Below are 15153 nucleotides of genomic sequence, written 5' to 3'. Positions count from 1 at the left end.
TGCTGCAGTAGAGAAGCCCTCTGGTCTGCCGTTCTATCATGTCTAAAGCAACACAAGTCTGAAGTCTGATACATTGAGCTGCCAGTCCTGCCCCTCCTGCAACCAAGTTTCAGTAATCGCCACAATGTCATAATTTCATGTGCAAATCCATGCTCTAAGCTTGCCTGCCTTTCCTACAATACTCCTTACATTGAAATAGATACATCTGAGAAAATTTCCACCACACATAAGAATGAAAATGTCCACTTTTTCCAAGGTGGTTTTAGTGAACCAGATGGGTTTTTAAGATACTGAGCGGTAGTGTGACTTCCCCTCTTCAGCTATTAACTCAGTCCTAACCTGCACCTCCTTTTTATGCCTCACATCTGCCCTGGCCTCTTCCAACCCACCCCCAAATGTAACAAAGACATGGTTTCCCTTCATCCTCACCTCCCACCCCATCAGCCTCTGCATCCAACATATCAATTTCCACCATCTACAACAGGATCCCACGACTAGACACATCTTCCCCTTCCCCTCTCTGCTTTCCATAGGGAGTGCTCCCTTTAGACAACCTCATCCTCTCATCCCTTCCAACTCAATCTTCCAAGAAATGCTACGCTTACATTCTCACCATCATTTGGAGCCCCAGTCATACCAAGTAAAACAACATTCACCTGTGAACCCACAGACATCTACAGCCTTTGGATCTCCTGATGTGACCACCTCTTTGTCAGGGAGACTGGATGCAGAATACATGATGGCTTTGTGGAGCACCTTCACCCTGCCTGCTGCAAAAGCAAGTGCCTAACCACTTCCATTCCACACACCATTGCTACACTGACATGTCCGTCCATGACCTCAGGTACGGCCAAGTTGAGACCTTTAGAAATTACCATAGTGCGGTGGCTCACCCATGCGGCAGGCAAACCAGTGCCAGCACTCAGTGTCGAGCCACAGTCGGAGACATATTCGAGGGCTCTCAGTGTGGGGCAGAGGGAATGGACAGGAAGTTGATGTCACTTCCTCCCCACATGAGGGCTGAGACCACTGGGACCAGTGTAGACGTTTTAGCACGCAAGTCTGAATCAGTAAATCAGTTGATTTGAAACTCTACTCAATTTGGCGTGTTTCTTCTACTCGCGATGGCCGATAGCTATAATAGAACCCTGCAGCACCCTACAGGCTCTTTGCCCATCAACATTGTGCTGACCCATTATATCCCTTAAGTACTAAATCCTCCCTACCCTGTAATCCTCTATTTTTCTTTCATCCATGTGTCTGTTGAGGAGTCTTTTAAATGCCTCTTATGTTTCAGCCTCCACCACGATCCCTGGCAAGGCACTCCAGGCATCCATAAGTTTCTGCAGAAAAAGAAAAATCCCTCCCTTCACTTTGTACACGTCCTCTGGTGTTTGTTATTCCTACCCTGGGAAACAGGTGCTGGCTGTCCACCCCATCTCTTCCTCTCAATCTTGTAGACCTCTTAAGACTCCTCACATCCTTCTTCACTCCAGAGAAAAATGTCCCAGCTCTGCTAACCTTGCCTCATAAGACATTTTCCAATCTAGGCAACATCCTGATAAATCTCCTCTGTACCCTCTACATAGCTTCTACATCCTTCCTGTAATGAGGTGAAAATTGGAGCAATAAAACTTTCCATTCTGTTTCTGCAGTCTCCAATCAGATGATGTCAATGTCGACTTCTCCAGTTTTTGTTAACCCACTGCCCTAATCTCTCCTTCTCTACGCCACTGTCTCCTTTTCTCCAACTTCTCCCATCAGGCAGCATTTTCCTGAGCCAATGATGTCATTCCCAAAACCTCTCAGCTCCATTCTCTTCATCTCCCTTTCCCTGTGCTCCTCCCCTTTATTGATGTAACGGGCCCACTGCAGCACCAAGTTTCTGCAGGAGATTACAATCCTTCCAATGTTCCTCAAAGCTCAAGAGGTAGGTGTGTGTGTGTGTGTGTGTGTGTGTGTGTGTGTGTGTGTGTGTGTGTGTGTGTGTGTGTGTGTGTGTGTGTGTGTGTGTGTGTGTGTGTGTGTGTGTGTGTGTGTGTGTGTAATATATGCGTGAGTGTACACACGTTCTGTCTAAAGGAGACAGATTTCTTGCAGGCATGATTTTCTCTGGATACAAAATGTGCTAAAATATTAAATAAAAATTCTGTAAATACTCCATCCAATTCCAGCTTTCGTGGAATCTCTAGATTGATTACTTCCAGCAAAGCACAGGATTGGAATGCATCTTCTGGAAGGCACTATGTGATAGGACCAATTGGCCAAACCCCTTCACCACTTACCCATCAGACTCCTGTGAACTTGCTTTCTTAGTGTATGATCCTTGCATGACATTTCATGATTCATTTCACAGGGAAACTTACATATGTTGATATCTTGTATGGTCTATATGGGAAAAAGATGTGCACAGAAATAAGCTGATTAAAAGTTTTTATTTTGCTTCATGTCGTTTTTGAGCAAGAAATCAATTTCTTGATTTCAAAAAACATGCTTGGCAATTGTTTGTTTTTCTCTCTCTCTCTCTCTCTCTCTCTCCTACTTATTCCTATCAATGTTCAACATTTTACACTTGCTGTTGTAACATCACCTTGAATCTCACCAATTCACCAGTCTCTAGTGTTTGATACTTTTCTGTATATTTACAAGTTATTGTTCCACAGATGGGTTAGCATCTCTGAACAGTGTTCCAATTTCTGTGATACTTAACGTGATAAACCAATTCGGTACTTCCACCCTTGTTGAGGTGCTTTCTGAATCAGAAAGCAATACATGGTACAAGTTGTAACGATGAGACCGATTTCTGTCTAATTACTCAGATAGATCAGCGTCCCCAAAGATTTTGATCTACTTTCTGAAGCCACCTTTGGAGATGTGTGATATCTGTTGCCATTCCTATCTTTCTAATTTTGCAAATCCCTTCACCCTAACTAGACCAAATATTTTAGGTGGTAGGTTGCAAAGACAGTGGTGTTGCTGTTACTAAAATTAATACACTATTTTATGACTGTGCACAAGACTCTCAAAATTACTAATTGAAAAGATTTCAAATTTCACCATTTAAAGGCCTAAATACTTTTACAGTGTGGCAATAAAATCCCATTTCAACAGACATCTAGACAAGGTAATGCAGTATCTCCACACAGTGCTATTTAAATGCACATTTTTAATGCCCAAATTTATCTCCATCTCATTAATTTCTCCAGCACTGGCCTAGTTTTTGGATTTATCTTCCCACCATTTTCTGTTTAAAAAAATTGGTGTAACATCTGAATCGCTGGCAACACCCATTTTTGAAGAGGTTTGGAAGATTGTGATCTGAATCTCCTGAGTTTTTCCACTTATTACCCCCTGATTTTGGCACAATTACATGTATAAAGAAAATTACCTGTTCAATTCAATGATCCTTTAATTCCATCACGTGAAAGAATTACATTTTTTTTACAAAATGGCAGTCAATAAACAGTTATATTTAAAAGTCAATAATATATACAAGTCAACAGTAGAATAGAAAAATGGATTAAGGTTCAGCATCGGAGTGTTTCAGTATTAAGAGCCTAACATCTTTTATTAAATCAATGAACTATGCTGCAAGTATGTCAAAGGCCTGGATTATTCTTTCTTTTATTCACACACATACAGTAACATGGATTAAAAAAAAGTCCAAAGATATTTTGGCACTAATCTTTCCTTGGGCAAAATATAATCTGTCAGTCACTCTGTGACATCATTTGACTATATTGTAATATGTGTGCTTATTTTTGAGATTCCCGGAAGATGAAATAGAGCTGTTCTGGAAAAACTGGACAATGCACAATGTTAGAGGGTTTAACAGATGCGCCTAGTTTTCCTTTCTCATTATCATTTCACGTCATTCAACATATACACTGCAGCACCTGGTCAAGTGGGAGTGTCATGGGATAGAAAAACAAATGTGCAAAATCATAATTTGCTGTTCGGATTTGTGCTTTTTTTTGTTTACAAATAATATGTACATTGTTAAAAATCAACTTTTTTGAAGTAGAAGAGTAAGGGCTCATTTCAGAGTCTAACTCCGAGGTTTAATAAAACTATACTGTTCCAAAAAACACTTGACTAGAGGTTATACCGGACAAAGGAATGTCTGAGAAGTTCATCTGCCGATGGTCTCCGTTTCTCCTCCACGAATATCTGCTTCAGAAATCCACGGCAGGAGTTTGAGACACTGTCTGGAAGCTGGGGTTTGGTTGGCTGGGTGGCAATTTTGAAGATAGCTGCCATGGCTTCAAACTCTGCCCACGGAGGTTTTTCGGTCAGCATTTCTACAATGGTGCACCCAACACTCCTTAATAAATTGGAAGAAAAGAATTACAAACACTCAGAAACAATAATCAATATAAAACAATGCCATCAGTAAAGTTATTAACTGTGATAATGCAGTGAACAAGTTTTTTAGTTTATACTATTTTTTTTTCCTGTTATAACACTATAATAATCTAATACCAGGAGGATCTTCCTGGTTGACTTCTCTCCTTCTCGATGTTTTTCCAATACTTAGCACCCACCATATTTTTCATAGTCCTGAAGTTCATACTCCAGAAGCAGCTTGGTGTATCTTCTCATGCAAAGCATTTCAAATAATTTCCCATTCCACGCCACAAGTCTCCTCTTCCTCTATCCTCTGATTACTTTGTCAGTTGTGTTAAATCTGTTTCCTCTGGCATCTGCTTTATCACAAGTGTAATAAAGTTCCCCTTCTTTGCAATTTTGACCAGCTCCTAAATTCATTTATAAACTCTTTAGTTCTAAATAGAAAAAAAAATTCAGCTTTTGACCCCCGCAGGAGTGTAAAGAAAATTCCAAGTGAAAAAATCAATGCTGGAGAAACTCGACAGGTCAAACAGCTTTCTTTATATAGCAACAGCAAAAATACATAACCAATGTTTGGATCTGAGCCCTTCATCGAGATAAGGAAAAATGTCTGCAGGCATCCGAACAAAAGAATGGGGAGGGTGTGGTCACAAAGGCAGGAGGTTAGAGGTGGAAAAGGGAGGGAGGGACAGCAGCGATCAAGGGGAGGTGAGATGGCTAGGTGAAATGAGGGATAAAGGAGGGAGGTGAAGTGAAAAAATGGAAGGGGGAGGGAAAGGAGGGGGAGGGGGGGTGAAGAGCAGGTTAGCAGAAACTGGAGAAATCGATGTTAATGCCATCTACCTGGAGAGTGTCCAGATGGAATTGAAAGGCCTGTATGGGACCCCAGACTGTGGTGAGGGAGGAGATGTGGGCGCAAGTGTGGCACCTCCTGTGGCCATAGGGGAAGGTGCCAGGAGGGATTGGTGGGGAAGAAGAGTTCATAAGGGAGTAATGGAGGGAGTGGTCCCTATGGAAGGTGAAGGGGAAGATGTATCTGGTAGTGGGATCCTGTTATGTGCCAGAAATTCAAGAGGATAACATGATGGATGCAGAGGCTGGTAGGGTAGTAGGTGAGGATAAGGTGGATTCTATGTTGGTTGTGTTTGGGGGCAGAGGGGGTCAGAGCGGGAAATGGAGGAGATGTGGGTGAGGGCTGAGTTGATGCTGGTGGAGTGGAAGCCACATTTGTGGAAGAGCACATTTCAGAAGATCTGGACTGGAAGACCTCACCTTGGGAACAGATGTGGCAGAAACTGAGTAATTGAGAGAAAGGGATGGAATCCTTTGAGAGGACAGGTTGTGAGGAAGTATAGTCCAGTTAGATGTGGGAGTTAGAGGATTTGGAGTATATAAATCGGAGGAAAGCTGGTCTCCTGAGATGAAGACAGAGAGATCCAGGAAGGGTACTGTTATTGGAGATGGACGAGGTGAGTTTGTGATCAGGCCGCGAAGTGACTGAAGTCAACAAGCTCATCGCGGGTGCATGAGGCAGCCCTGATGTAGTCGTCAATATAAAGGAGGAAGAGATGAGGGGTCTTGGCTATGTAGGCTTGTAGCAAGGATTGCTCCACAAAGATGACAAACAGGGAGGCGTAGCTGGGACCCATGCGGGTACCCATGGCTACTCCTCTGATTTGGAGGAAGTAAGATAAGTTAAAGGAGAATTTGTTTAAAGTGAGGACAAGTTCTGACAGGTAGAGGACGGTGGTGATAGCAAGTGACTGGTCATGTTTCTGGTTCAGAAAAAAGGAAAGTGCTTCTGTATGGGGAATGGAGGTAGAAATGGATTGGTCATCCATCGTGAAGTCAGTTCCGGGAATCTGAAGTCATTTAAGAATTGGAGGGCATGTGAGTTATTGCAGATGAATGTGGGGATGGATTGGACCAGGGGAGAAAAGATAGAGTCAAAGTAAGATTAAACTAGTTCAGTGGGGCAAGAACAAGCAGAAACAATGGGTCTATTCGGATGGTTGGGTTTGTGTACCTTGTGTAGAAAGTAGAAGTAGCAGTGTTTGGGATGGGAGACAATGAGGTTGATGGCCATGGGAGGGAGGTGACCAGAGGTGATGAGGTTGGAGATGGTGCTGGAGACAGTGGCTTGATGTGTCATGTTAAGGTCCTGTGGGAGGGGTAGATAGGAGGACGTATCTGAGAGCTATCACCTGGCATCAGCAAGGTAAAGGTCAGTGCACCTGACCAAAACAGTACCATCCTTGACTGTGGGTTTGATGGTGAGGTTGAGATTGTTGCGGAAAGAATGGAGGGTAGAGCGTCCAGAGGAAGTAAAATTAGAATAAGAGAGGGAAATGGTGAAGTTGAGATGGTTGATATCTCAGTGGCAGTTGGAAATAAAAAGGTCCAGAGCAGAGAGCTGGCCAGGGCAAGGTGTCCAGGAGGAGGAAGAAGGCTTAAAGAGGGAGAAGGGGTCTTGGGGTGGGGGTGGGGGGGGGGGAGAAGTAAGCCCAGAAGCAAGGGAAGAAGAATTTGACAACATGACGAGTGAAGAACTCATTAAAGTGTGGGCAGAGGGGGATGAAGATAAGGCCTATGTTTCTTCTAAATTTATGTTACACTAATTTCTACCCTGCACTTCTTGTCCCTAATTTCCTTATGTTTAAACCAGAGCCCCTTCATGTTTATTCTTCACCATAATTAGCAATATACTAGCTCAACATTACCTATCCCTTCGCAGTACAAAAGGGTTTTAACAACAAAAAAAAACACAATCCGTCCCAACATAATGCTTACCAAACATCTGCTTTCCTGCCGTATCCTTCTCCACTGATAACTTCAGGGCTCATCCAGTACGGTGTTCCTGTTACTGACTTAATCCCAGTTCCTGACATACAAATGGTCTGCAAACGCTTACTGGCCCCAAAATCACCCAGTTTGATGTTCCCTGCAGAATCTCTCAGGATGTTGGCCCCTGCATTGAGAAAATAATCATCATGTAGGCAAATTTTTTTTTAAAGTGTACTTAAAAACCAATTTACAGCTTTGCAAGCTGTCACAGCACTGCATAAGAGCTTAGTCAGCACAAACTGCAGCTATGGTCGACCAGTAGAGGAAGGGATAATTATCAGAAGTGTGTTAACCGAATGGTACTGGGCTTCAAGCATTTAAGCTGGGAAGTAATCGTACATATTATTAAGTGGCACCATCCTCCCTTAGAACTGACAAAGCACCAGCATGGTTCATCAGTCGGCTTTCATGTGTAGGTTTGTGGAATAAAAACAGAAAGTGCATGAATCAGTAAGCAGTCTGTGGAAAGAGAGAAAAGATGTAGGTTTTCTGTTGTGGGTTTCCTTTCTTTCCTCTCCTTCAAAATTCAGACATGAAACATTAATTCTGTTTCTCTTTTCCATAGAAACAGTCTGACATACGAAGCATTTCAAGCATTTTCCATTGTATTTTTAGATTTCCGGCATCAGCGGTTTCTTTTTTTCACGGTTTATGGGTCACTATGTACATCGTGGTGAATGGAACAACCTGATAACATGTAAAATGTGATTGTTGCATGCAATAAACACATCAAAAACCTGAACTGTCATAAGCCACTCAGCCCTTCAAGCCAGCTCTGCTATTCAGCGCAATCATGGTTAATCCTCTGAACCAATACTACATTTTATCTCTCCTCATACTTCATGAAGCTTTTGTATCCAAAATTCCACCACTCTTCCTCTCAACCACTGACTTAGGTTCCATGGTCTCCCAGGATAGATGACCGAGGTTCCGTGGTCTTGCAAGGGGGATGACCGGAGTTCCATGGACTCGCAAGGTGGATGACCGGGGTTCCATGGACCCTCAAGATAGATGATTGGAGTTCCATGGACTCTCAGGGTAGATGATTACACAGGTTCACCACCTCCAAATGAAGAAATTTCTCTTCATCTCAGAACTAAATGCCTTACCCTATATCCTAAGACTGTGATTCATTCAGTCTAGGATCATCACCTAAATCCCTGGCACCACTTGTCACCCTAAAAATGTCCCACATATTCCTATCTCTTTCTGATTTGTCAATCAAATTTCAAGCTAAATAAGTAGGCTTTAATTTTGCACAATATCTCTTATGGAATCATAAGGCTTTCTGAAAAAACATCCACTGGATTTTGTTTAACTATTCTACCATTTACATCTTCAAAAAAAAAAGTTGGTTTGTTAAACATGAGTTCCCTTTCACAAATCTATAGATGTTGTGTAATTCGATTAACCCGATTTAAGAATAACTCAAACATTTTTCTTTCTATTGTGGGGTTCCCCATTTCCACTCTTCCTCTTTTTTCACAGGATGTACCTACATTTGCATCTCTCCAACGCAGAGAAATTATGACATAATCTTGGAAAGTGGTAATCAGTACATCTACTTGTTCCACTGTTCTGGTTTTATTGTTCCTTTTTGTCTTATAGGATGCTAGCTTAGGGTTTGTTGCTTTTCAGCGCCACGATTTTCTCTAATTTTTTTTATTAATCAATACTAATTTCTCTTAATCCTTCCTTTTAAAAAAAAGGTTTCTTGACTTCTTAGCATTTCTGCAAAGTCATTGTGTCTTCTTCCTTGAAGACAGAAATCAAAGTACTTGTTTAAGTGTTTCTCCATTCTTTTTGTTCCATTATGAATTCTCACATTTCTGATGTTGATGGAATTTATTATCATACACATTGTACATCTCCACTGAAATTCTTACTTGCTGCAGCCAAACAGGTATTTATAAAGAACAACTAGGTATTAAACTAATTGAGTTAAATTAAAAGAAAGAAAAATATACAATTTACCCCAGTCACAGTAATCCTAGTGCAAAAAAATGCATGGTCCTTTTGTGCTGTTGGAGCTTACCATGATTAGTGTACCAAAGAGAAATTCAAGAGTCTGAGGGAAGAAGCTGTTCTTGACCCCAGAAGTAAAACATAAAAGTCTGCAGCCGCTGCGGTTCACGTAAAAACAATGCTGGAGAAACTCAGCAGGTCAAACAGTGTACTTTATAGAGCAAAGATGCAGAACCTACATTTCGGGCTTGAGCCCTTCTTATGTTGATGAAGTGCTCAAGTCTGAAACATTGGCTGTATATCTTCGCTCTATAAAGTACACTGTTTGACCTGCTGAGTTTCTCCAGCATTGTGTTTTTACTTGAACTTAGGCATATGTACCTACTGTGCAAAGGTAATGATGAGAAGAGTGAGTGAGAATCAAGCATTTATATTCTCTGTTCATTTTTTTGGTACATTTGCAGAATTTTATACCTTGCTAGTTGATTTTTAACTTTCCTGTTCCTTTCTTGATGAATCTTCAGGAATAAATGGAGGAAACACAGCAATCGTTATACTGCTAAAAATAAACAGACACCCCCCTGAAGATGGAGTTATTCCATCCTGGACATCCTGGATCACAAATTCTCCTTTAACTTATCTTACTTCCTCCAAATCAGAGGAGTAGCCATGGGTACCCGCATGGGTCCCAGCTACGCCTCCCTGTTTGCCGTCTTTGTGGAGCAATCCTTGCTACAAGCCTACATAGCCAAGACCCCTCATCTCTTCCTCCTTTATATTGACGACTACATCAGGGCTCCCTCATGCACCCGCGATGAGCTTGTTGACTTCAGTCACTTCGCGGCCTGATCACATTAGCCACAGTTTTGAGGGAATGATGGTGCCAAACTGTAGTTGATAAAGAGCATCCTGCTCTTGCATGCATCTTTGCTGTCCAGAGAAATTCAAGAGTCTGAGGGAAGAAGCTGTTCTTGACCCCAGAAGTAAAACATAAAAGTCTGAGGCCGCTACGGTTCACGTAAAAACAATGCTGGAGAAACTCAGCAGGTCAAACAGTGTACTTTATAGAACAAAGATGCAGAACCTACATTTCGGGCTTGAGCCCTTCTTATGTTGATGAAGTGCTCAAGTCTGAAACATTGGCTCTATATCTTCGCTCTATAAAGTACACTGTTTGACCTGCTGAGTTTCTCCAGCATTGTGTTTTTACTTGAACTTAGGCATATGTACCTACTGTGCAAAGGTAATGATGAGAAGAGTGAGTGAGAATCAAGCATTTATATTCTCTGATCATTTTTTTGGTACATTTGCAGAATTTTATACCTTGCTAGTTGATTTTTAACTTTCCTGTTCCTTTCTTGATGAATCTTCAGGTCCTTTTTTTTTAAAAAAAAATGAATTCTACCAGTTTTCATGTTTATGACTTTTTCTGCCAATGTTATATATTGTAACTCTTCTTTGGAGCTAATACTTGACTAATAATGGCTTCTGTAAGTCATTTCTTGCTCAGAAAGACATTTACTGCTGATGGAGTTCCTCTGTTCACTCCTTAAACATTCACCATTGCCATGTCTTTTTCATGGAATTGCTCAATCTATCAGAGCCCAATCCCTCCCCATACTATTATTATTTCCTTTGTTTAAATTTAAATTTAAGACCCTATTTTTGAGGGAATTAGATCTATTTCTTCAGTATAAGGGTATTAAAGGTTACGGAGAGAAGGCGGGGACGGGGTACTGAACTTTAAGATCAGCCATGATCTCGTTGAATGGTGGAGCAGGCTCGAAGGGTCGAATGACCTACTCCTGCTCCTATCTTCTATGTTTCTGGACTGAACGATTTTAGTTTCCATTTAATATGAATAATTCCATTTTATTATGGACACTTTTTCCGAAAGACAGTGGATAATGTACTTGATCAGTTCTGCAGTGGGACCATGTGACAGTGTTGGCTGGTCTCACAAGCCTTATTCTGACAATAGCTTCTTGATTTTAGGAACTCAATCCTCCAACACCCAGCAGCAATTTGATCACAGCCTGCTGCATTCCTTAAAGCAAGCTGATGTTGTGGAGTGTTACAGTCAACAAAGAAAACAGTGAGAGTTGTTGAATGGAAGTCAGCAATCGTTGCCTTAATGAGAAAATTAGCACAATTTAAACCAGGCAATTTAATGACCTACTGATTTTCACTTCTATTTTTTTGAATTACCTCAAGCTTTTTTCAGTGATAGCTAACTGGCATGTCTCTAATTATGGGTAATCTTGAAAATTCATAGGAAAATAAATATTGAAGAGCAAACTAATTTTACTGGACATATTCTGGCATGCATGAGGATGTGAAATAAAGGACTGGTAACAATTATATTCACATTATTCAGCATAGATAAACATGTCAAATACAAACTCTGTGACAAGTATTTAAATATTATTATGGGGAGTGGATAAACTTTCATTTTGGCAGTGAGTAGAATAAGTCTCCAATTTTACATACTCTCTATTGAACCCAGAAACAGATCTAAATAAAGGGTCATAAAGCTGGACACACAGATGTGTTACCAGAGTGAAACATCATGATCCAGAACCAGTCGATGCTATTCTATGCAACTATATTTTTATGTAAAAATATTTCAGATGGTGGATGAATCACAGTAAAGAAATATGAAGGGCTTGCCTCCACACCACATTAAATGAGTTCCTGACCGCAAGTATAATGCAAACTCGGATCTCGCCGTAAGTAACTATTTGGCATTATCCTTTGTAAATAAAGCTAGTGTGCACTCTTGTGCATCATAGTTTTGGACAGAATAGAGTATGATCGCAGATCCCGAAACAGAGAAAGTTCTTTTATTGTAATACAAGGGCAAAGTCTTTTCTGCTCTGAAAGGGTTGGGTTCTCTAGTTTCATTACTTGTATAATCGTAATAGATTTACAAAGATAAATTAATGGATTAAATAAATGGGCATGGTGTGCTAATTGTGGAGTCATAAGACGTGGTATATACGGGATCCATACCCCAGTAAGTTAACGTCTAAAATCTGCCAGCTGCTGGGAATCATGTGCAGAGATAAAGCAGTCATTTTCATGTGGGATCTGTTCTTCAGAGACGGTTGGGTTTTATGGGATATGTATCAGAAAAAGTCGTTGTGTTTGCATCTGTGTGTATTTGTGTGTGATCTTTCACCTGCATATTATCAGCATGCCCCTTACCCTCAGCTGTGACCCAGGCTAACGGAATCATAATCACACAGTGTGAGAACAGGCCCTTTGGCCCAACTTGCCCACACTGACCAAAAAGCCCCACCAGCTTGTCTTTGGCCCAATCCCCTAAACCTATCCTATCTTTTTTCTTTCTTTTCTTTGGCTTGGCTTCGCGGACGAAGATTTATGGAGGGGGTAAAAAGTCCACGTCAGCTGCAGGCTCGTTTGTGGCTGACCAGTCCGATGCGGGACAGGCAGACACGATTGCAGCGGTTGCAAGGGAAAATTGGTTGGTTGGGGTTGGGTGTTGGGTTTTTCCTCCTTTGCCTTTTGTCAGTGAGGTGGGCTCTGCGGTCTTCTTCAAAGGAGGCTGCTGCCCGCCAAACTGTGAGGCGCCAAGATGCACGGTTTGAGGCGTTATCAGCCCACTGGCGGTGGTCAATGTGGCAGGCACCAAGAGATTTCTTTAGGCAGTCCTTGTACCTTTTCTTTGGTGCACCTCTGTCACGGTGGCCAGTGGAGAGCTCGCCATATAATACGATCTTGGGAAGGCGATGGTCCTCCATTCTGGAGACGTGACCCATCCAGCGCAGCTGGATCTTCAGCAGCGTGGACTCGATGCTGTCGACCTCTGCCATCTCGAGTACCTCGACGTTAGGGGTGTGAGCGCTCCAATGGATGTTGAGGATGGAGCGGAGACAACGCTGGTGGAAGCGTTCTAGGAGCCGTAGGTGGTGCCGGTAGAGGACCCATGATTCGGAGCCGAACAGGAGTGTGGGTATGACAACGGCTCTGTATACGCTTATCTTTGTGAGGTTTTTCAGTTGGTTGTTTTTCCAGACTCTTTTGTGTAGTCTTCCAAAGGCGCTATTTGCCTTGGCGAGTCTGTTGTCTATCTCATTGTCGATCCTTGCATCTGATGAAATGGTGCAGCCGAGATAGGTAAACTGGTTGACCGTTTTGAGTTTTGTGTGCCCGATGGAGATGTGGGGGGGCTGGTAGTCATGGTGGGGAGCTGGCTGATGGAGGACCTCAGTTTTCTTCAGGCTGACTTCCAGGCCAAACATTTTGGCAGTTTCCGCAAAGCAGGACGTCAAGCGCTGAAGAGCTGGCTCTGAATGGGCAACTAAAGCGGCATCATCTGCAAAGAGTAGTTCACGGACAAGTTTCTCTTGTGTCTTGGTGTGAGCTTGCAGGCGCCTCAGATTGAAGAGACTGCCATCCGTGCGGTACCGGATGTAAACAGCGTCTTCATTGTTGGGGTCTTTCATGGCTTGGTTCAGCATCATGCTGAAGAAGATTGAAAAGAGGGTTGGTGCGAGAACACAGCCTTGCTTCATGCCATTGTTAATGGAGAAGGGTTCAGAGAGCTCATTGCTGTATCTGACCCGACCTTGTTGGTTTTCGTGCAGTTGGATAATCATGTTGAGGAACTTTGGGGGACATCCGATGCGCTCTAGTATTTGCCAAAGCCCTTTCCTGCTCACGGTGTCGAAGGCTTTGGTGAGGTCAACAAAGGTGATGTAGAGTCCTTTGTTTTGTTCATTTATATTCATTTATTCCCAGAAAAATTTTACTGGACTTTGTGGAAATTCTTCCAACACGGGCAGTACCAAGGATAGAGCAACAGATTCTTGAAAAGAATTAGCATCTAGCACTTTTTTGTACAAGTCATAGTAGCTTGGCACATAACAATGGAAATAATTTAAAACAATGGTGACAGGGAAATCAGCTCAACCCTGCATGTGTACATGAGCACCACTGGATGTGTAACCATGAGCATTGGTGAGGTAATTTTCTGTTGGGTGACATTTCTCAAAACAGAGCATTTGTGTAAATGAAATAGAGGTACAGATGTTGGAAGAATGGGCGGGGTGGGGGGTTCAAAAAGTAGGTTAGTAATTGTTAGCTTAACCTAGAATATTGATAGTTTATAATGTGATTAAAATACCTGGGAATGATGAGGTTACCCTGTATTTTATCTTACACCAATAAAGACATTACCTTGCTCCTCTCAGCTTTGTCAGATGAACATTCATCATTATTACCCATTTGTCTGGTAATCATCAGTATTTGTCCCCCTCCCTAGGGCAACTCATTATCTCTCTATGCATTTTATTACTATTCCAAAAGACACATAACAATATATTTTTTTAAAATCTGGTTGATTTTCAAAGACTGAAGTTCATGTTATTGCTTCATGACCAAGAGTTATTTTCCCATGTCCTTTTACCCGGACCTTCCCATCAAGTCTTCCTGAAGAATGGAAAAGTAGAATGATTTCCTTACAGCTTGATCCAACTTTGTGCTATCGAGAAGTTATCAGCAAGGGCGATGTCACCTTATAAACAGGGTGGGACACTATTGAAATCTGCAGGAAATGATGGAATATTTGCCACAGGCATGTTCCAATATATGCACTCCATCATTTTAAAACACCATAGTGATGAAAAGGAGAGGAAGAAATAAAAACTTCAGTGCTTAAATGATAAGTTGAACATTGCCTTTCTGAACATTAACACGTGGTGCAACCTGTGTCTGATTCAAAGCTCCATTTGAACTTGTACATTGTTTTAATTCACTGAAGCCAAAGTAATTGTTTTGCAGATATAAAAAAAATTACAAAATAAAATTGAAAATTTGAAGGGAATGCAAAGGGAACATTAATGTGATGTTCAAGTTACACAAGGGCTATTGTCAATTAAATAATATTCACAACAGTTAGATTGGATCTGGAACTCAGGATGCCGATCGTTTGGACTGGACTCTGCGTGCCTGTGGAGGCAGCAGGACCAC

At 41.8% G+C, this 15153-nt stretch overlaps 1 protein-coding gene across 13 annotated transcripts in view; it reads right to left on the bottom strand.

Moving 5' to 3' along the window:
• Positions 1 to 15153, bottom strand: part of map3k22 (mitogen-activated protein kinase kinase kinase 22) — a 179077-nt gene that overhangs the window by 43774 nt on the left and 120150 nt on the right. For 12 of the 13 annotated variants that reach the window (XR_011352488.1, XR_011352489.1, XR_011352490.1 and 9 more), the window contains 3 exons: positions 7141 to 7318; positions 4109 to 4324; positions 2286 to 2388 (listed from right to left, as the gene is read on the bottom strand). Coding sequence is in view for 1 of the 13 variants with exons in the window: in XM_069922175.1 (XP_069778276.1) it covers positions 4096 to 4324; positions 7141 to 7318 (407 nt within the window). In the remaining 12 variants the exon portion in view is untranslated. Of the gene's footprint in view, positions 1 to 2285; positions 2389 to 3391; positions 4325 to 7140; positions 7319 to 15153 lie in introns of those variants that run through there. The other variant, XM_069922175.1, reaches the window with a different exon arrangement.

Source organism: Narcine bancroftii, chromosome 2 (genome assembly GCF_036971445.1).
Source record: "Narcine bancroftii isolate sNarBan1 chromosome 2, sNarBan1.hap1, whole genome shotgun sequence".
Classification (NCBI taxonomy): Eukaryota; Metazoa; Chordata; class Chondrichthyes; order Torpediniformes; family Narcinidae; genus Narcine; species Narcine bancroftii.
Note: the sequence above shows the minus strand (reverse complement) of the source record. Positions and strands in the feature narration are given on the sequence as shown.